At 42.3% G+C, this 22,112-nt stretch overlaps 1 protein-coding gene across 1 annotated transcript in view; it reads right to left on the bottom strand.

Annotated features, from left to right (window-relative positions):
• MYO10 (myosin X) overlaps positions 1-22,112 on the bottom strand; it is a 457,089-nt gene that overhangs the window by 81,091 nt on the left and 353,886 nt on the right. Inside the window, exons 20-25 of the mRNA XM_063922946.1 lie at positions 15,826-15,950; positions 13,453-13,567; positions 12,777-12,883; positions 10,494-10,799; positions 10,179-10,218; positions 6,931-7,824 (exon numbers count right to left, since the gene is read on the bottom strand). Of these exons, the coding sequence (XP_063779016.1) occupies positions 6,931-7,824; positions 10,179-10,218; positions 10,494-10,799; positions 12,777-12,883; positions 13,453-13,567; positions 15,826-15,950 (1,587 nt within the window). The remainder of the gene's footprint in view (positions 1-6,930; positions 7,825-10,178; positions 10,219-10,493; positions 10,800-12,776; positions 12,884-13,452; positions 13,568-15,825; positions 15,951-22,112) is intronic.

The raw sequence follows: 22,112 nt of genomic DNA, 5'->3' as shown, positions 1-22,112 counted from the left end.
GACAGGGACCCTGCTGAAGCAAGTCCCTCCTTAGAGGTAGAGGCCACGGATCTTCCGTGATCATCTCTTGAAGTTCCGGGTACCAAGACCTTCTTGGCCAATCCGGAACCACTAGTATCGTTCTTACGCCTCTTTGCCGTATAATTCTCAATACTTTTGGTATGAGAGGCAGAGGAGGAAACACATACACCGACTGGTACACCCAAGGCGTTACCAGCGCGTCCACAGCTATTGCCTGCGGATCTCTTGACCTGGCGCAATACCTGTCCAGTTTTTTGTTGAGGCGAGACGCCATCATGTCCACCATTGGTCTTTCCCAACGGGTTACCAGCATGTGGAAGACTTCTGGATGAAGTCCCCACTCTCCCGGGTGAAGGTTGTGTCTGCTGAGGAAGTCTGCTTCCCAGTTGTCCACTCCCGGGATGAACACTGCTGACAGTGCTATCACATGATTCTCTGCCCAGCGAAGAATCCTTGCAGCTTCTGCCATTGCACTCCTGCTTCTTGTGCCGCCCTGTCTGTTCACATGGGCGACTGCCGTGATGTTGTCCGACTGGATCAACACCGGTTTTCCCTGAAGCAGAGGTTCTGCCTGGCTTAGAGCATTGTAGATTGCTCTTAGTTCCAGAATGTTTATGTGAAGAGACGTTTCCAGGCTCGTCCACACTCCCTGGAAGTTTCTTCCTTGTGTGACTGCTCCCCAGCCTCTCAGGCTGGCGTCCGTGGTCACCAGGATCCAATCCTGTATGCCGAATCTGCGGCCCTCCAATAGATGAGCACTCTGCAACCACCACAGAAGAGATACCCTTGTCCTTGGAGACAGGGTTATCCGCTGGTGCATCTGAAGATGCGACCCTGACCATTTGTCCAACAGATCCCTCTGGAAAATTCTTGCGTGGAATCTGCCGAATGGAATTGCTTCGTAAGAAGCCACCATTTTTCCCAGGACTCTTGTGCATTGATGTACAGACACCTTTCCTGGTTTTAGGAGGTTCCTGACAAGCTCGGATAACTCCTTGGCTTTTTCCTCCGGGAGAAAAACCTTTTTCTGAACCGTGTCCAGAATCATCCCTAGGAACAGCAGACGAGTTGTTGGCATTAACTGGGATTTTGGAATATTCAGAATCCACCCGTGCTGTTTTAGCACTTCTTGAGACAGTGCTAATCCCATCTCTAGCTGTTCTCTGGACCTTGCCCTTATCAGGAGATCGTCCAAGTATGGGATAATTAATACGCCTTTTCTTCGAAGAAGAATCATCATCTCGGCCATTACCTTTGTAAAGACCCGAGGTGCCGTGGACAATCCGAACGGCAGCGTCTGAAACTGATAGTGACAGTTTTGTACGACGAACCTGAGGTACCCCTGGTGTGAGGGGTAAATTGGAACGTGGAGGTACGCATCCTTGATGTCCAAGGATACCATAAAGTCCCCTTCTTCCAGGTTCGCTATCACTGCTCTGAGTGACTCCATCTTGAACTTGAACTTCTTTATGTACAGGTTCAAGGACTTCAGATTTAGAATAGGTCTTACCGAGCCATCCGGCTTCGGTACCACAAATAGAGTGGAATAATACCCCTTTCCTTGTTGTAGAAGAGGTACCTTGACTATCACCTGCTGAGAGTACAGCTTGTGAATGGCTTCCAAGACCGTCTCCCTTTCGGAGGGGGACGTTGGTAAAGCAGACTTCAGGAAACGGCGAGGTGGATCTGTCTCTAGTTCCAACCTGTATCCCTGAGATATTTTCTGCAGGATCCAGGGATCTACCTGCGAGTGAGCCCACTGCGCGCTGAAATTCTTGAGACGACCGCCCACCGCCCCCGAGTCCGCTTGAGAAGCCCCAGCGTCATGCTGAGGCTTTTGTAGAAGCGGGGGAGGGCTTCTGTTCCTGGGAAGGAGCTGCCTGTTGCTGTCTCTTCCCCCTTCCTCTGCCTCGTGGCAGATATGAATATCCCTTTGCTCTCTTGTTTTTAAAGGAACGAAAGGGCTGCGGTTGAAAAGTCGGTGTCTTTTTCTGTTGGGGAGTAACTTGAGGTAAAAAGGTGGATTTCCCGGCTGTAGCCGTGGCCACCAAATCTGATAGACCGACTCCAAATAACTCCTCCCCTTTATACGGCAAAACTTCCATATGCCGTTTTGAGTCCGCATCGCCTGACCACTGTCGCGTCCATAAATTTCTTCTGGCCGAAATGGACATAGCACTTACCCGTGATGCCAGTGTGCAGATATCCCTCTGTGCATCACGCATATAAAGAAATGCATCCTTTATTTGCTCTAAAGACAGTAAAACATTGTCCCTATCCAGGGTATCAATATTTTCAATCAGGGACTCTGACCAAGCTACTCCAGCACTGCACATCCAGGCTGTCGCTATAGCTGGTCGTAGTATAACACCTGTATGTGTGTATATACTTTTTTGGATATTTTCCATCCTCCTATCTGCTGGATCATTAAGTGCGGCCGTCTCAGGAGAGGGTAACGCCACTTGTTTAGATAAGCGTGTGAGCGCCTTGTCCACCCTAGGAGGTGTTTCCCAGCGCGCCCTAACCTCTGGCGGGAAAGGGTATAAAGCCAATAACTTCTTTGAAATTAGCATCTTTTTATCGGGGGCAACCCACGCTTCATCACACACCTCATTTAGTTCTTCTGATTCAGGAAAAACTATAGGTAGTTTTTTCACACCCCACATAATACCCTGTTTAGTGGTACCTGTAGTATCAGCTAAATGTAACGCCTCCTTCATTGCCAAAATCATATAACGTGTGGCCCTACTGGAAAATACGGTTGATTCGTCACCGTCGCCACTGGAATCAGTGCCTGTGTCTGGGTCTGTGTCGACCGACTGAGGCAAAGGGCGTTTTACAGCCCCTGACGGTGTTTGAGGCGCCTGGACAGGCACTAATTGATTGTCCGGCCGTCTCATGTCGTCAAACGACTGCTTTAGCGTGTTGACACTATCCCGTAATTCCATAAATAAAGGCATCCATTCTGGTGTCGACCCCCTAGGAGGTGACATCCCCATATTTGGCAATTGCTCCGCCTCCACACCAATATCGTCCTCATACATGTCGACACACACGTACCGACACACAGCAGACACACAGGGAATGCTCTTAACGAAGACAGGACCCCACTAGCCCTTTGGGGAGACAGAGGGAGAGTTTGCCAGCACACACCAAAGCGCTATATATGACAGGGATAGCCTTATAATAAGTGCTCCCTGTATAGCTGCTTTTATAATATAATTTTTGCCACTATTTTGCCCCCCCTCTCTTGTTTTACCCTGTTTCTGTAGTGCAGTGCAGGGGAGAGACCTGGGAGCCGTCCTGACCAGCGGAGCTGTGTAAGGAAAATGGCGCTGTGTGCTGAGGAGATAGGCCCCGCCCCTTTTTCGGCGGGCTCGTCTCCCGCTCTTTAGTGGATTCTGGCAGGGGTTAAATATCTCCATATAGCCCCCGGAGGCTATATGTGAGGTATTTTTTAGCCAAATAGGTTTTCATTTGCCTCCCAGGGCGCTCCCCTCCCAGCGCCCTGCACCCTCAGTGACTGCCGTGTGAAGTGTGCTGAGAGGAAAATGGCGCACAGCTGCAGTGCTGTGCGCTACCTTTAGAAGACTGAGGAGTCTTCTGCCGCCGATTCTGGACCTCTTCTTGTTTCAGCATCTGCAAGGGGGCCGGCGGCGAGGCTCCGGTGACCATCCAGGCTGTACCTGTGATCGACCCTCTGGAGCTGATGTCCAGTAGCCAAGAAGCCAATCCATCCTGCACGCAGGTGAGTTCACTTCTTCTCCCCTAAGTCCCTCGTTGCAGTGATCCTGTTGCCAGCAGGACTCACTGTAAAATAAAAAACCTAAGCTAAACTTTTCTAAGCAGCTCTTTAGGAGAGCCACCTAGATTGCACCCTTCTCGGCCGGGCACAAAAATCTAACTGAGGCTTGGAGGAGGGTCATAGGGGGAGGAGCCAGTGCACACCACCTGATCGGAAAGCTTTACTTTTTGTGCCCTGTCTCCTGCGGAGCCGCTATTCCCCATGGTCCTTTCAGGAACCCCAGCATCCACTAGGACGATAGAGAAATACACAATAGTTCTGTGCAGGATAATGTATCATATGTATAATGTATAATTCAAGTGCACAGTCTAGCGGAGGAGGTGGGCCCACCAGGGGTTTCACCTGTACCCCTGTGGGCTAGTCCAGCATTGTTTCAGCTAGGAAAATACAGTTTCCATAAGTACTTAATCAATTCCATGATGACTGGTGACACAAAGAGCGCTATTAAGCTCTGAAGACGCAAGTGGACAACAGTTGTACAATAAGCATACAATACAGCCACACGTTCTTATGGTTAGTAAAAATGACAATCATTAGGGTGAAGTCGGAACAATCTCTTCTCCCCAGAAATATATAGCTTATAAATACGTTTGGCAATATTCCACTATGGAGTGTATATGCAATACTATTCATCCGAGTAAATGAAAAAGAATTGTCATGTTTTCCCAAATAAAGGGATGCAAGAGTAGCTGCATAGCAAGCAACCCATCAACACTTAATACAATCTATAACACTAGATATTATTACTAGTGCCACAATACCTATTGGCATTTATAAAATAGGATATTATTTTAAATCACTATGGAAAAAAAATCTATAATGCTTTGGTGCAGACATTCCTTTATTAATGCAGTTACTGTGTACATGAGACTGGTATATCACAGTGCGAACACTATCAGTTACTGTTTATATCGCTTCAGCTGTTCTAGAAATGTCAGGCGTTCTCAAGTGTGCAGTGTCATTATGAGGCTCATGCAGAGTTGGGAGCGAATCAGAAAAGGAGGATAAAGGAGCATTTTGCTTCTGGACAAACCATGTTGCAATGTATGGGGTGCAAATACTTTTTTATATACAGGGGAACTACTGGCTGCTTTTGCATGTAGTGCACAAATACTTGACAGCTTTGTTTTTACACTAAAATCCAGAATGGGACACCACGTCTCACCCCACTCTAAATCTCTGCACATTTTAAACTTGCTGTACCTGCAGTACAACATGGATTTGCCAAGGTGAAAATCTGTTTCTATTATGCTTTATTTGCTCCGAACTCTGCTCCTGATTCAGAGATGTACATAAACCCGATAGTAGACCTACATCTCCGATGTTTCTGGGTCAGCGCACGTGCAGAACGACTCCCGCATAATCTCTTGCAGTCCCCCCTTAGCCACAGCATGACGGCATTTGCAGGACAGAGTAAATGGAGGCGACTGGGACCGTTCTACAAAACAGTGGCGTGTCGCCCACTTTTTGTTGGACTGCTGTGTTTGGATGCAGATTTCCTGGTCCCAGCTAAGGAGTTCCGGCCGCCTGTCTGAGTAAGCGGATGCAGCTCTTGGATCAGCACTACACGCAGGAGGCGTCATCTCTCAGGTCCTCTATTTGTTAAGCTATTAGTACTACTGTTTAAAAGTTTCTTTAGGGCCTAGCTTGCAAACAGTAAAACACACAATAAGTGGAACAAATATATTTTCTTTCCATTTTACTGTTTGGCGAAGCTTAAGGTGTTTGAATAACAACAATGAAAGGAACATTGTAATCTTTAAAATGGTGGCTATCTTTTTTTTTCCAGATAAGAATATTTATGTTTTGATATATGCAAATATTAATATTTAAAGCATAAATTCATCTCAATAAACTTCTAACTACTAATAAGCTTTCTTACAAAAGGTAAAGTTTGTAAAGTGAAAAGTAGAGGCGACCCTTGGTATTGTGCACTTTAGGTGAAACAATTAAAAGTTTTCTACTTTCCATATTCTGATGGTTTGATGCAAAAAGGTGCCCCTTAAAAGTAGTTCCCTCTAAAATCTGTAAAACACCCAAGTGCTTTTGCTCAGAGGGCTGACTACAAAACAGACACTGTTTTTACAGTCAGGTAAATAAGTGTCTGGGAACCTGTTACTTTTACATTTACCTAACAGTTACCTACCGAAGTAACAAACATCACTCTTTTATAATAAATGTCCCCAGCTGCACCTGCTCTCTTCTCAAGACAAGTCCAGCTAAATTTCAGTGACAGGTCTCGCTCTCCCTGGCAACCATGCAACAGCAGACCACTGCTAGCAGAAACATTCAATTCAGATGTATATTGTAACCACAGTCCTTTTATTGCAAGGCACAGACGTGTCCTCGTATATCCTTGTTGAAGTCATGTTAAACAGACCTTACAGTCACGCCATGCCGTGGTGTGACTCGGTAGCGGCGAGCGTCTTTATGTATGACTGTTTTCTTTAAAATGTGTCTCATTCACATTGTATGAATAGGACTCATAAGCACCTTATGGTAATTAAAATGAAATGCAGCATGTCTATATTCTGTGTGCGATTGCAGCTGTATCTGCATACCAAATGCTATGTTACAGTGTTTTCCTGGAAATCACTGTAACGTAACATTTAATATTCAGATACAGTCACAGTCACACATAGAATATAGGCATGCCGCATATCATTTTAATCAGCATAAGTTGCTTGTGCAAAATATTTACAGAGCTGCCTTGGAACTCCTGGCTCACTCACACCCGGCATCTCGTGGTGCACGGCGTATTGAGGCTACATGTATGAGGACACATCTGTAGATAATAGTGCATAATGTTGCTAAACCTGTGTACTTAATTTGATTTAAGGTGAATTATATGTATGCAAAAGAAAAATGCAGAGCTTGGCACATAATTGAAAAATGTGTGTGTTGCATAGGAGTTGAAAATAGTGCAGAAATAAGTAGACGATAGTTATGTTTCTTAGAAGAGCCAAAATCCCTTGTTGATGTGCCCATGGCAGTAGATTAAGATAAAGTTTTAAATCAATCAAATAAACCCAGACTGCTTAATTATTACAAGAGTTAAATGTAAAAAAAAAAAAAAAAAAAATATATGTAAAGATAAAACTTACTGAAGATTGCGCTCCTTCAGAACTAAATCTGTATGCGGATGAACTATTGTATGTTCCTATGGAGCAGTGATAGTCAGGAGACCACTGGCTGCTGTGCGAGTTAGAGAATGTCACGCTACTCCCAGAGGTTATTGCTCCATCTTGATAATCATCATGATCGTAATCATAATCTCCATCTGGTATGATGAGGTTTTCTAGACCCTGTGGGCCATCAGGCAGATTTTCTGGCACACAGTATGTAGACTCTCCACCTGGTGTTTTTTTTAAGGTTACTGAGTCTGGTCCAGGAGGCAGTAATACATTGTTTGGCATAACTTCAGCTGCTGGCCCAAGTGTATAATTCATATAAGGATCTTCTTCTGAAGAATCATCACTGGTCCTAATACCACTTGTTCTTTGGTCTGAGTGACCGTGCTCACTTGGATTAGGCGAGTCTTTAAATGCATCATCATCTGCCTCAAAGCCCTCATCGACTTCTTCTTCAGGATAAGGTTGGCTAAAATTAAAGGTTGGTTTTTCACATCCAGGAATGCCATTGGGTTCATCTGAAAATACATCACTTACAGAGAGGGACATCTCAATATTCTTAACACATTCATCAATCTCGTCAAAGTTTAAGGACTCGAGAAACTCCTGGGCTGCTCTGCAGGCTTCTTCTTCCAGACGTTTCAACTCATCATCGCGGAGCTGCTGCAGCCGCAGTAATGATGCATCTGTTAAGGACAGTTCTTGTTTTTCCTTTATGCGCTGTAAATCGTCAATTTCTTTCTCTAATCTGAGGATTTCTTCCACCTGCTTGTTTTCCTTCTGTTTCTCTAGTTCACGCTTCTCTCCAGCTACCTTTTGGGCTTCCAACATGGCAGCAAGTTCCTGCTGTTTTCTTGCCTCTTCAGCCTACAATTATGTACACAGAACACATTATACTCTAATCAAACTAATCAATGTACATGTTTTCAATGTGTGCCTGGTTATTCAGTTAGCTAAAACAAATAAAAAGGCAGATTGTCCTCTAATGTTTTTCTGTCAGAATAACATTGATAATAGAGTGAGCAAGACATGTACTGTACATATCAGTTGTGCCAATACAATGGTAAATGTTAACAAAACTACAAGATTCAACATGAGAAATATCAACTAGTGAGCAAATAACTGTTGGAAAGTAAATAAGGCACACATCAACTGATAACAAGACAAGACTAGAACGTACTAGCACAAAACTCTCCCATACTCAATAGACAAGCCTACATGCATGTCAGGAGGTTACAGAGGCATAACAGCTCTCAAGCCCTTCATTTGTTCATAACACACAGATGGAAATAGAAATAAATATTCTAATAAAGTACTGATGTGTTTAACCCCAGAGGTAATATAATTTTAAGACCACAGACAATATATGAAAATAATTCTGGCATTATATTTGTTTGATACTATGATAGCTGAGTCATATAGGGGTACAGGTATATGTGAGTCGGACAGAAGTCAGCTGTATAACAGAAGCAGAGAGACACGACAAGACAGCTAGGAGTTCTGAAGCCACCAACAGTATTTGAAAATATAGCATTTTATACACAATGAAATAGCTTCAAAGACTTAATGCCAATGTCAACATCTTGAGATCTTTCTACACTTCTGACCCCAACTCTAAAGGTGGGTACACACTAGACAATGTGCTCGTTGACCGACGGCGCCTAGTGTTTTCGCTCCCTGGCCGGGCCGTCCGATGGCGATATCGCACAGTGACGTCATGCCGCAGTCGGCCGGAGCATGCAGCTTTGGACGATGAGTCCAAATTGATCCGCATGCTGGGCCAAGACCTAGGATCGTTATCGACCTGCGGTGCCGCGCATTGCTCATCGCCAGTTGCATACACACTGGGTAAAGGGGGAAAATGAGCGATATAGTTTACTATATCTCTAAGTGTGTATGCACCTCGCCTAGTGTGTATCCACCTTTAGATTAACATAGCAGCCAGTGGATTATACATACTTTAAGGGGTTAATGTACTAAGCAGTGATAAAAGTGGAGAAGTGAGCCAGTGAAGAAGTTGCCCATGGCAACTAATCATAGACATAACATTTATCATTTGCATACTATAAACATATACAGAGCAGCTGATTGGTTGCCATGGGCAACTTCTACAGTGGCTCACTTCTCCACTTTTATCACTGCTTACCACATGTCCCCCATAGCGGCTGTTCCAAAAAGACCTAAAACATAACAATCATACTGTAGATGTATGTATGTAGGCACAGGAGATGTTCAGATGAGATCTGTACTGTGACATCCCTGCCGACTAGTACTAACAAAGCCAGAGTAACCAAGTTCTGAGTGGTATCTGTACTGTCTGAGAGCCTGGAAGGCATAGGATGTCATTCAATGTCTTCTGTTATTTTGAACTGCAGCCTTTAAATACTAACTGCGTACTAGATGTACTACACGTAGTGTATAAAGACTGACTATCTGCTGCTGGGTATCAACATCTTCCCTAAGGGACAAGCTGATTAATATTTTTATGATACTTGTCATGTATCACAGATGAACCTTATATGACAGGAGAATTTAACAAAAAATAGACAGACATGTATTTATTTTATTCGATTAACAAAAATAAACTAGATTTATGATAACTTTATTATTCCCATGTATTGGGAATTCAACAAGTGGCCCTCCACCTGCTGAGGAACTACACATACCAGTATGCCTAAATAGCAAAACTATGTCAGGGCATGCTGGGATATGTAGTTCCACAGCAGCTGCAGAAGTGCATGTTAAATATCCCTGATATATGAAATCTTTGTATTGAATACATGGGAAAAATAAAGTTATCTTAAAGCTAGTGTATTTCATAAATCAAATCAAATAAATACATCTGTCTATTGTCTTAATTATTTGTACATGTTTATATGCCTCCTGGCTGTCTTGGTATAGCTTTATATTGTTCTTCCATTTAGAATTTATCATAGATAACATATAGATGTGTTTTCTGTCCTAGTGCTTAGAACTGTATCATAAACTTTCTTAAAGGTCAGGTCTGGACTACATTCAGCGGAGTGTGGTGTAAGGTTTGCTACTGTGCAGTAAATCATTATATATATGTGTGTTTGCCCCAGCACAGCCTGATAAATATACAGAGTTTATACATTTATCTACATCTACTGCTCAGCACAGTATATAGTGTAGAAGAGATCAGACACAAATAAGCATATTTTAGCACATTTACAATGCAAAGTAATCAGTAATTTGGCTACCTGCTTGGCTAGTAATTCGGCCTCTATTCTTTGCCTTTTCCTGTAAAAGGAAACATATGATTAGTAGGTGTGAACGTTGATGTACTTTATTATTATTATTAATAATAATAATAATAATAATAATAATATTTATGTAGTACCAGCATACTGCTCAGCACTTTATAGTTGTATACAGACTAACAGGTAAAGGGTCCTGCCCACTGAATGTTTTATTTTTACAATTAGTTAGGTTAAAAAGTAATTAAAGCTCAGGTTACATTATCCAGAAACATACATTTTGACTGTCTAGATAGTTTTATCCTTATAGCCATGTACCTTTCTTCTGCCTCTTTAATTAGTCTTTCTTCTTCTTCCTTCTTTTTCCTTTCCTCCTCTTTTCTCAGCCTGTCTTCCTCTTCTTTCCGTCGTCTTTCTTCTTCCTCTCTTTTTCTCCTCTCTGCCTCTTCTTTCCGCTTCTGCTCCTGGAGTTGCTTGTATATACGACGGGCTAACTGCCCACGCAACTGCCTCTGGAAGGTCACTGCTGCTTTTTTAAGACGTAAAAACTTTGTCCTCCACAGGAAAGCGCGATAGTTCTTTTGTATCACAACAACGCAGTGGAGAACCTTTCTGTACTGCTTTCTGAGTAAACAAAGAAGAAGCTTGTTCCACAAACTGCGATCGATAAAACATAATCCATCCTATTTATGCATCTCAGTTACAGCAGGTGTCAAGGTGCCACTGCCACAGCTACAAAATAAATTACAACTGCTGGAAATCATGCAAGGTCCTAGCAGCGTCTAAATCTGTTCTAAGCTAATGTTAACACAGCCTATCTTTATTTCTCCTGACATGACAGTGTTTTGGAAGAGAGAGAATGAGCTCTGATATATGCCTTGCTTACAGAGAAAGTAATTACACACAGCAGGATGCCTTTCTGGGTGACATATTGTCCTATATGTACTGCTAGGGCTCATATGCACATGAAAAGGGATTACCTCATTATGCAAACAGCTATTGAACAGGCTACTATTGACTTTCTGAAGACGTATAAAGGTAAACAGATGCGTAGCATTGGTCTGGATTTAATACATAATGTATGACACTTTGTTAACCATGACTTTACGAAATACAGGATCAGGACAGTAATCCTAAACAATTGCTGATATGACTATTTTTTTGGATTGAAAGATTTTAAAACACGAGTTGTGGGAGGATATGAGGATGAATATGCAGAAATAACCCTTGAAAAGTGAGTTGCTCTGCAATAAATTGTTGTGCAGTTGGCAGTTAAAGGTTAACACTGATCTTGTCTAAGAGAAGATTTGCCAAACTATAGTAATTTAATACTAACTTCAAATAACTATTGCCAAAAATATCCTCATCACCGATGCCAGTCCTTCTACAAAATGAGACTCAGGGATTAGAAGTAAGGTTTTCGGCAACTTTCACTGTCTCAGAATCTTTGCTGTTGTGTCCAACATGTGTAACAGATTAGCGTCTTATTTCCACAGGGCCCCCACCCCTTGTTTTTGAAAACTGAAGAAATTTTTACTGACTGATAATTACAGCGACACTGTTTGTTTCTCACACAGAAAGTATTTTAATTAAAATATATATTTAATTCCTGTGGTAAACAGAATCAAACCTTATAATATAATTTGTGCATACAATCATGAAACTAAAGGTAAATGCTTTCTTGTTTCAGATGTTTCTGGTATGTGAATAGTTACATTAATAAAAGAACAACTGACAATCTTGCGTCTTGGCATGCAAAAAAAGGGGTCGATGTACTAAGCCTTGGGGAGTGATAAAGTGGAGATAAACTAACAAGCAATCAACTGTCATTTGTCAAACACAGCTTGTAACATGGCAGTTAGTAGCTGATTGGCTAGTACTTTATCTCTTTACACTTTATCCCTCTCCAAGGCTTAATATTATGGAATAAAAAGAAACTAGTTTTGCATCATAATCATTACGTAGCCTATGTGTGCAACTAATCTGCCAAAAAGAAAATTTTTATATTAGACATAGAGTAATTGCCCATGCAGCTTTCAGGAAAAAAACAACAAAGAAAAGTCACACCAGTATCACGTTTTCTAAATATATTTGATAAGATATAGTGCATATGATTCCCACAGTCATCAAGTAGAGTCATGCTGCGTATGACAGTAACCACTGGCCAGCAATGCCTGGCGGTTTGGTATGTATTCCCGGCGGCATTCCGCCCGCCAGAATGCCGGAAGTGGGGCGAATGCTAAGAGTCGCTGCATTCACCACGCTTCGGGCTCGTTGGCTCGCCACAGGATCTATTCCCACTCTATGGGTGGAAATAGCCCTGTTGTGCCGCGAATCCGGCTGTCAGCATTGTCGGCTGTCGGGATTTCGGCATTGGTATCATGAACGCCGGCAAACTGACTGCATCCCATGCCTGGGGCTACCACCCTGATTGCTATGCTCAAGAAACTGTCTTCAACATTTTGAAAAATGTCTGTTATCTGTAAATGGGAAGAACGCTATTTCTGTACATCTACTTTGAAGTCAAGCAATCTTGGCACTGCAGGTAATACACAACACTAACAACGCCTTCTGTGTGATGGAGGAATGAGTCTCACCCACCTTGCCACAAATCCCATTATGTGTGACTGTATTATCAAGGCTGCATTGTAGACTTCCACCTCACGTTGCTTCTCCAATTTGTGTTCCAGGGACTCTCGCAGGAAAACCTGGACTCAACACAAAATATCAGTCATTTATGTTGTAAGCTTGGGTGATTTATTGTCTACGTCTCTGAGGTCTCACATTGCTTTATTTGTAGGCTGACACGTCAAACATGCACCTTCTATTATGGCAGAGATAGAAAATGTTTCGTTTGACAAAGCTAAGTCAAACAAAATCCGAAAACAGAGCTAAACATACAGAAACTACATAACTTCATTCTCTATACAAACATAGACCCACTTTTGGCTATATGTAGAGTTGTCACACAGCATAAACATCAATTCACTGATTACAATAAGTGATGCAATTGTCTGGTAATCTATTGCCTCTAAGCAAACACAACTACTGTACAATGATCACAATGTGTAATTGTATACATTGCCATTTATGTATGACATAGGGTTTGTGGTGTACAGTAATCTAGGAAACATGATTGCCAACTCACTGATGGCATGAACATTCACTGATTTACTATGCTATCTTTGCAGCATGATCATATATTACTGCCACTCACAGACACCCAGCTACTGCTCTGTCCTATTAATACAGTGAGGAAAAATATACAAGGAGATACCTTGGTTTTTCCAAGCTGCCATTCAGTGTCCGTTGTATCATGGAGATGAAGTAAAGTCTCACATTTGCCTTTCACATCTTCAGGAAGAGTCAGATTTCTCATTAGAACTTTATACCTGGTAAAAGTAATCAAAAAAATATTGAGACCTCCAGATCAACATGTACAGTATTTGGGAAAAGAAGACTAAAAGGAGGTAAACACTAGGCGATTTTAGCCTAAAAAATAAACGATAACAACATAAATCTCGCTATCATTTACTTTTAGGCTTATATCGTCTAGTGTGTATGGGGGCAATATTGGTAATTGATGAACGATGCGCGCTCCAGCACGCCATTCAGCGATCACCAATATTGAGCTGACATGCAGCTCAACCCATCAATGTCGGGCTGCATGCTCGGGAATGCTGGTGGTGACGCCACTGAACATTATCGTTGAACAACAACGTTCAGTGTGTACGCACTATATCGCTGAACGCTATATCGTTCAACGATATAGCCGTCTATCGCCGGCAATTCCCCAAAGCCTAGTGTGTACCTGCCTTAAGGGAGGAATTCAGTTAGATGCAGCAATTTACCGTGAGTGAAAAAGGGTGGTATCCTGGGACTTTAACGCCCGGGGCTATTAAATTAGAGACCGTTTTTCTCATTGGTAAATTACCCTGTTAATGGGCGTTAACCCACAGAACATGGGATAAGTTCCCGAACCAATAGGTTAACATGGCTGTGGCACCCTAAAACAGGCTATTTGTCGGGGATTTATTTTGAAGTTTGCTCAAGCAAAAAAAACAAAAACCTTTTAACTGCTTGCGGGCTGCCTTCGGGACTAACTGAACAGCCCCGCTCCTTCATTTAGCCTGCTGTAAATTACTGAGGCTAACTGAATTTCACACTTTAGTTAGAATTAAAAAGAGTTTGTAAATAAATTAGTAATTATGCAAACATATCCTAATATAATATAAAAAAGTGAGTTTTGAGAGCCCTTTTGAAGCTTTGGAGAAGAGGCGGAGGGTCTGATTGGGAGAGCAAAGTGGATGGGCCAGAGCATGGGGGAGGGCTTTCTAGGTGAGTGTGAGTTTAAATTGGGTTCTGAAGGGGACAATTATGTAATGAATCCACTCTTCTACTTCTTTTTTTCTAAATCAAGAAACAATCTATATATTAATAGCAGAAGGACGACTTTTATAAATGACATATTTCTATGATTTCATTGTCTGAGCAGGACACATCATATACCAAATGAAAGGTCTTAGGACCTTATTCACTAAGGATTGCAAATTCTACTTTTTAGCTTAATCTGCAATGCTTTCAATGGAATGAGAGGGGCCGCCCATCGCAGAGCAAGGCCACCCAGGATGGTACCCACCACCCACCAACTGCGATCACGCTGTAATTATGAACGCGCCACAATTAAAGCATGGTTGCAGAAACTGTGGATACCTCCTGCCGACGAAGCCTGGCTGTGATGGCAGGAGTCCCGCCAACATTATTTCGACTGGAGCAGCTACGTGTGACAACACGTAGCCGCCCCGAAAACATGCCGAAAAGCCCCCATTTCCCCTGCCCCGCCCCAAAAATGCTTGGTCGCCACCCCCTGAATGCCTCTGCCTGTCAATCAGGCAGAGGCATTTGCAGTTAATGCGGAGCAGGACAGGATCTGCGTATGTGCATAGCGGGGCAGTCTCACAAATTGCGCAATGCGACCTGAATCAGCCCCTTAGTGCATAGATTTGCAGAAAATGTTGGTGAATTATGTGGCAAAATATCCATCTGCCACTTACAATGCATCACCATTGTGCTCTGGAAAATGTGACAGTGAACTCTACCTGTGCACCTGCTGGATGACCTAGAACATGTGACCTGCTGGGTAGTCTTGAAACTATAACAATTATTTACAGCCACCCACTAAGCAGGGATTTTTCTTAATTCGACTCCTAAGGGGGTGAACTGAGGTAAAATGTTCCACCCAGCAAACCTTTGCCCAGTTAAAACCGGGCACATGAGCTAGTTATTGTTATAATTACAAACTTCATTGATAGTGCTCCAAAATAGAGAAAAATGAGAATGAAAATAATGGTAAATGTCCAAGTTTATGTAACAATGATCATATTGTAAAAGAGGAAACATAACAATGAAAGAGAAGACTTGACTGATGGCCTAGATTCAATAAATTAGAAACATTTTATCTGAGTTGCAGATCACACGTGTACATATTTCTACAGTGTCATACATCTGCTGCTTTGTTATGCTTCACAACTGGATGTCAGGTATATTCATATCACTTTCTTATAACAAGTGTTTGTTTTTTCTCCATATTATAGGCATAACTAGCCATACAAATTTTTAATGGTTAAGAAGAGAAACATTTTATGTTCACCTAAAAAAAAAATCCAGAAACGGTCTTCTGACAGGAAAACCAGCTCTGCGGATCCTGACTGTCTCTAGCATCCCCGAGTACCTTAACTGGTTGAGTACCAGCGTCTGATCAAACTGGTCTGGCATCTGCGGGAAGAACAGGACAGAACAGCAGATTAATGCAGATAAACAAGAACATTCTTCTACTGTTACTGTTCAAGGAACACCCCGTTTTATTAAATATCCCAATTTCACAAACCAGTTACAATGAATGATAACAGACAAAGTGATGAGGATTTGATACGTCTCACATGTTTCACCTAACACTGTTTTCTGTAATTTATTTTATTACAACAACTAGAACTAGAGTGGCTTCTATTTTATAAATATGAAAAAGGTATTTATGTCTTGATGATATAAGACACATATGCAGCCACGGGCAAATACTCTGGTCTACAAACATTTCATACATACAGTGTTAGACATGTTATAATTCTGTCTCCCATACTGCATATTGTATGTTCATCTTCCTTGACGTAGTGCTGTCTCTACTGCTACAAATACAGTCTCCCCTAGCAGAGCCTCCCAAGTTCCTTACCAGAGTAGCATCACCAAAATAGTCTGTAAACATGTAACTATGTTTAAGCATCATTTTACTGAGTGTTTTTTCACGGCACCCCTAGGCCAAAAGTTTCTTATTGAGAAATTTAGAAAGAAATATTAAATTAAGTAAATTGTCTTTATATTTCATTCTTAGGCTCAATTGTGTGGTGTGGGACAGGGTTTGCTACTGTTTGTCCACATATTTTATGATTGGCAGCCACAAGCACTGGTTTTGCCAATTACATTGACCATAAATAATTAGAATAGGTCCTGGACCACCAATCCAAGGCACCCCTGCAAGTGTTCCGAAGCACCCCAGGGTGCTTAGACACACAGTTTGGCTGATCACTCTTAACTGTGCAGAAAATGTTATTAAGATTCATAATTACGGATTAATGATCATTAAGACCAGGTAGCTTTAATAGAGTTAACTGGCTTAAAGCTCCCTACACATGCTGAGATATTGGTAGCGATATACTAATGATATCACTTTACTTCGTGGTTTGGACCCAGCAAACGAAACTACACATGATTGAGCATAAGGCAGTGCAAATCTAAAAACCTTTGATGGGCATCAGTAACAGCTTCAGGCCACAGGGAAGATTAGCAGGCTAATGCCATTTTCAGGTGCACTTAGCTATCAGAAACAAACTCTAATAAGCGAGTTTTTTTTAGCTTGTTTAATAACCCCAATAATAGCCCTTCCTGCTCCCTTAGGACACCTGCATCACGGTTTGACTGTGTACTGCTCCAGTCAAACTGCCCTCCTGGAGACCATGGAAAACAATGGTACCAGATATTGCCAGTAATTTCGTTTGGAAAGTAGGAGGTGATGATATAGGTTCAAAAATGAATTGTGGCTGAAATAATGATTTCAGCCACAATAAATGCATTGAGTTTAACACTTATCATAACCACCAATTTTGTTTGGTGTGTTCAAAACAGGCAAAATATTGGGACAGAGATGTATAATATGGGATTTGTGAGAATGCTAGAAAAAAAATAAAAAATAGCAAACCATGGCAGTTTTCACCCTGAAATGTACTACATATGCTTAGACAACACACTTTGCTTCTCAGTGTATGATCTCTCAGTGCATATCTAACCCTGAGAAAGCAGAGGACCCAGAATAAATGACAGGTATGTTTACATGGTTATTTATGTTTCTCGTGTGCTAAATCAGTACAGAACACCTCAGCAGGATTTTACAACCTGTCAAACCACAAACTGACTTGTTCTTCCCTGTCCACTAACCATAACATATCACATTCAGTTCTGTTATCTTTGATTGCCAGTTGTTCATTGCATCATAACCTTACATTTTTTGTGTTTTTTTTTCTCCTCATTTTCTGTTCCAAAAATGTAAGCAGATAATATACCAAACTATCAATACTGAAATATTGTCACTCAGAGAAACATACTTCTAACTGGGAAAACACAAGTTAATACAATGACTACAGTACAATAAAAGGCGCAAATATGAATGGTATTAACTCTGTATTTGCGCTTGAATTATTTTTGTGAATGTATGCAAGGTTTATGGTCTCTTAGCAAATAATGCCAATGATTAAATGCAAAATAGATATAGTAAATGTTACACTGAGTATACAGAAGAAGAACTGCATTACTAACTTGTTCAATAATGAAAACAGGATGTTTCCTGGGACAGATGTTTATAATCCAGAACTATCCCGGAAATTTGGAATATTTGACCACTATGCCATACTGGTATGTGGAAATAAAAAAAAATGTGTATATTACTGATAACTACAAGCAGACCTGACTTTAAAGCACAGGGGCAGATGGGAAGTTGTTACATGTGACCATTAATAAAGATGAGAAATGGTGGAGACTTCAGATCACATTAGTTTTACCTCATCAAAAACAGGACTTGTCAGATTACAGAAGCTCCGCACACAATTGATTTGTACAAAGGAAGACTTTACTATAGAAATCATTTGTTCATCATGACGTTTTGCATAACATGCGGCTGTGCCCTTATGTATGTCAGCTGAAGTTACCTCAGGCCACCAAAGGGCATGTACAAATAAAACATGTAACTTCAAGTATAGTATTAATATAATTAATCTTCTTTGTAACTGAAAACTGTTGTTATTGATTTTATTATGAACTTTGCTTATATCTAAGAGTTCCTTAGTAGTTTTGTAAGACCATGACTCGAATCCTACTTAGTAGACAGACAGTCATTTCACAAGGACAGATTGGGGTAAAGTGAAAACACAGGAGTCCTTCAGCGCCATCTGCTACAGACAAAGTGACAGCAGAGGAGGCTGAAGTAAAATTGACATGAGGCTGAGCTCACAGTATTCAGGATCTCACCGTCAATGAATCTCAGATTGCCATGTATTTAACATTCTATTGTTGCAACACACACAAACACACGCGCGCGCGCGCACGGAAATGGAAGAAGTGGTTGTGGTGTTGTGCAGAGAGGGACAGTCTTAACAACAAATGAAATCACAACTAATACTGTAGTTCTCTTTTCTTTATATCTTTTTATCCCTCAGAGTGCCTCATGCCTCTGTGGCGTCAGTAGGTCCAAGTGATTAAATACTCTGAATATTGATTGATCCTACAAATGGCTGCCTGTACCATGTGGAGGTGACATACAAGAATCACCACACCAGTGTCCACTACATTTAGGGCTTCTTTTAGCTGCCACCTACACTACTACTTTATACATGGGATTCTTTCCCCTCTCTCTGGGTCTGTTAGTGAGAAAATGATGGTACATTCAGGCTAATAAGGGCAATCTTTTGACACCATTTAATGGGTTCGCCCCACCTAATGCTCTGGATTATAAAGCAGAATCACAGTAGTTCTGGGGCCACATACAGGGCTGGATTAAGGGAGGGGAAACAAGGGCGGTCATCCCAGTGCCCCCACATATTAGGGGCCCCCACACACAGCTCAGCTGCTGTTTGCAACTGAGAAGTCCTCCTCCTGTTGATCAGGGACCGGCATCCACTGTCATGTGCTCGGTAATGAGCCAGCTGCAGCACAAAGGCAGGGTGAACGCAGTCTCCCTTCAGCTAGGCAGTGCGGTTCTCACCGCACTAGGAAAGGTTGTTAGCTGAAACAGGTGCGGTGCCCCGAAGCTGGGTGAGAGCTTGGGAAGAGGGTCGGGTGCCGCCGCCAACTGCTATGTGTATGCGGTACCCACTACCACATCACAGCTCCCTGCAGAAGAGGTCAGACCTGCGCTGCCCTGTCCAGGAAAGAGGGGGGGGGTGCTGGTGTGTGTGTGTGCGTGTCAGTGTGGGGTACTCAGGGGTGTTTGTCAGCAATCTGGCCTTGCTCCCCACACAGAGCGCTTTAAATCAGCGTCCTGGCTCCAAGAGGCTCAGGGTTACGCATTGAGGGAGGAAGAAGCAGAGGGTCAGTGTTATCCTCTGAGCTGGAGTTCCACGCTCTCCACTTTTCAGTTTCATTTCTCAGTATGTCTCAGGTCACAAGCTTGTGTCATAGGGAAGGAGACAGCAGACCTGCAGTTGGGGGCTAAACCAGTAGGGCAGCAGCACACGGGGCACCAGGTATGGAGTCAGAGCTGCAGGTCAGGGGACATTTGGGTTTAGTAGACAGTGCAAGCTCACTGCTGTGTAAGGAGACTGCAGACACTGACTGGTGGGAGATGATGAAGGTAGATAGAGGACTAGGTGTAAGTACAAGAGGGGGTAGAGAGAGGACTCTGGGGGTAAGTCCTGGAGGGTGCTAGGGAGAGCACTGTGAGAACTGGGGGTAAGTACAGGCGAGGGTGGGTAGAGGACTGTTGGGTTAAGTACAGAAGGGGGTAGAGAGAGGACTGTTGGGGTAAGTACAGGAGGCGGTGGGCAGAGCACTAAGTACAGACAGGAAGGGATAAATAGAGGACTGTAGGGGTAAATAGAGGATGGTAGGGAGTAGACAAAAGTTGTTGAGGCTAGATAGAGCTGGTAAGGGGTAGATGGAAGGATGAAGTGCATGTGTCGAGGGTGTGCTCACGGGTATAGTAGTAGGGGCCCCCACAACTTCGTTGCCACTGCGCCCACACCACCCTTAATCCGGCCCTGGCCACATACTCTGTGATACGGGGACAACTGCTTGATAAACCTAATAATAACACAGGTCTGCGGATAAAGGAATTTATGTGATACTTATAGATTTTTGGCTTCTGAACACGAAAATTACTCCCAATTTTGCATATCACATCACGTTCGTATTTACGAATAAGTCATTTTTTTCATATTCACTAAAGTAATAAATATATTCTGCCTACATACCCACCCATATTATGATCTTACCAAAATAATGTTATCCCAATTTTACTTCTGCCACTAGTTACCTGCTATTGTGTGTTTTTTTTTCTTTCCCTTCAATAGCTCGCTTCCACTCCACCATGTGTTTTTCCTGTAATGTTAACCTCCACTGATTGCACACCTTTCCATCGTGCCCTACATGCAGGGTACATACTACGACATAAGCATCAGTTTTCCCATATATGAACTTGGCCCTTGTATGGCTCACCTCCCACAGTGTAACCTTCAAAGTGCGCCCAACATGGCTGCCCCATATGGTACACTTGTGGATGGGATGAAAAATACATGGACCTTGTGGTTTTGTTGGAACCCTACTCTAAACTGTAGGACTCTGAAATCACCCCCATTTTGTGTCATCTCTTCTAGGGGTAGACTATTCCACCCTGGGTAATCCTACGCTGAGCGCCCAAGATGGCTGCCGCACTTGGTACCTGTGAGGGTAGTATACACAACCCTTGGAAGTTATTACCCAAAATGCCTACACCAATCCTGCATTATGCTTTCTGTGTGCTTAAGGTTTTCTTTTATGTCTGTGTGGCTTATCTACTGCTGTATTACTTAAATCCTCTGTATCATGTGTATTGTTTTTGATGTCTGTAAAGCGCCTTGAGTCCTGTTGGAGAAAGAGCGCTATATAAATAAAATTATTATTATTATTATTATTATTACATTTATTATAAAACATTGTCTTAAATTAATTCAGTCAGTAGTATAGAACGTTGCACTTCAGTTCTCGTCATAAAACTTCCCCTCACCCAGTGCCAGATTAAGGTCTACATGGGCCTGGAGCTGAAATTTACAAAGAGCCTAAACCCCATACTGTCTGAAGGAACATTGCACACACACAACAGCTACAGTACAACTGCAAGGTGAGCTGGCGAGGTGGAACCAAATACAACAGATGCAACACAGTTTTGCCCTGTGCCGCCTCATTTTAACCCCTGCCTACCACCACATACATACACACAGCATTTTTACAGGCCCTTACATTAGAAAGTTAATAAAAGATAAACATTTTGGGCGTTGTGGAACTTTCGGTGTGGACTTCGTTCAAACAGGTGATTTCAACATTTTTAGGCAATGTCAAGGATACAAACTACAAATAAATTGTCAGGGAAATGCTTAATAGTTACAGAAACCTTCACTGCAATATGAGTTTAAAGGTTCATTTTTTGAATTCCCATATTGAGCATTTCCCAAATAATCTCGGTGACTACAGTGAAGAACAGGGTGAACAATTCCACCAAGATGTTAAAGATGTAGAAAGAAGATACCAGGGTCATTGGTACGTCAGCATGATGGCTGACTACTGCTGGATGATACACAGAGACGACACAGAAAAAACTTGTAAGCGAAAAGCAACAAAACGAAGTTTGAAGACAAAAAAAAC

The sequence above is a fragment of the Pseudophryne corroboree genome, chromosome 5, assembly GCF_028390025.1.
Source record: "Pseudophryne corroboree isolate aPseCor3 chromosome 5, aPseCor3.hap2, whole genome shotgun sequence".
Classification (NCBI taxonomy): Eukaryota; Metazoa; Chordata; class Amphibia; order Anura; family Myobatrachidae; genus Pseudophryne; species Pseudophryne corroboree.
The sequence above is the reverse complement of the archived record's forward strand: the minus strand, read 5'-3'. Positions and strand labels throughout refer to the sequence as shown.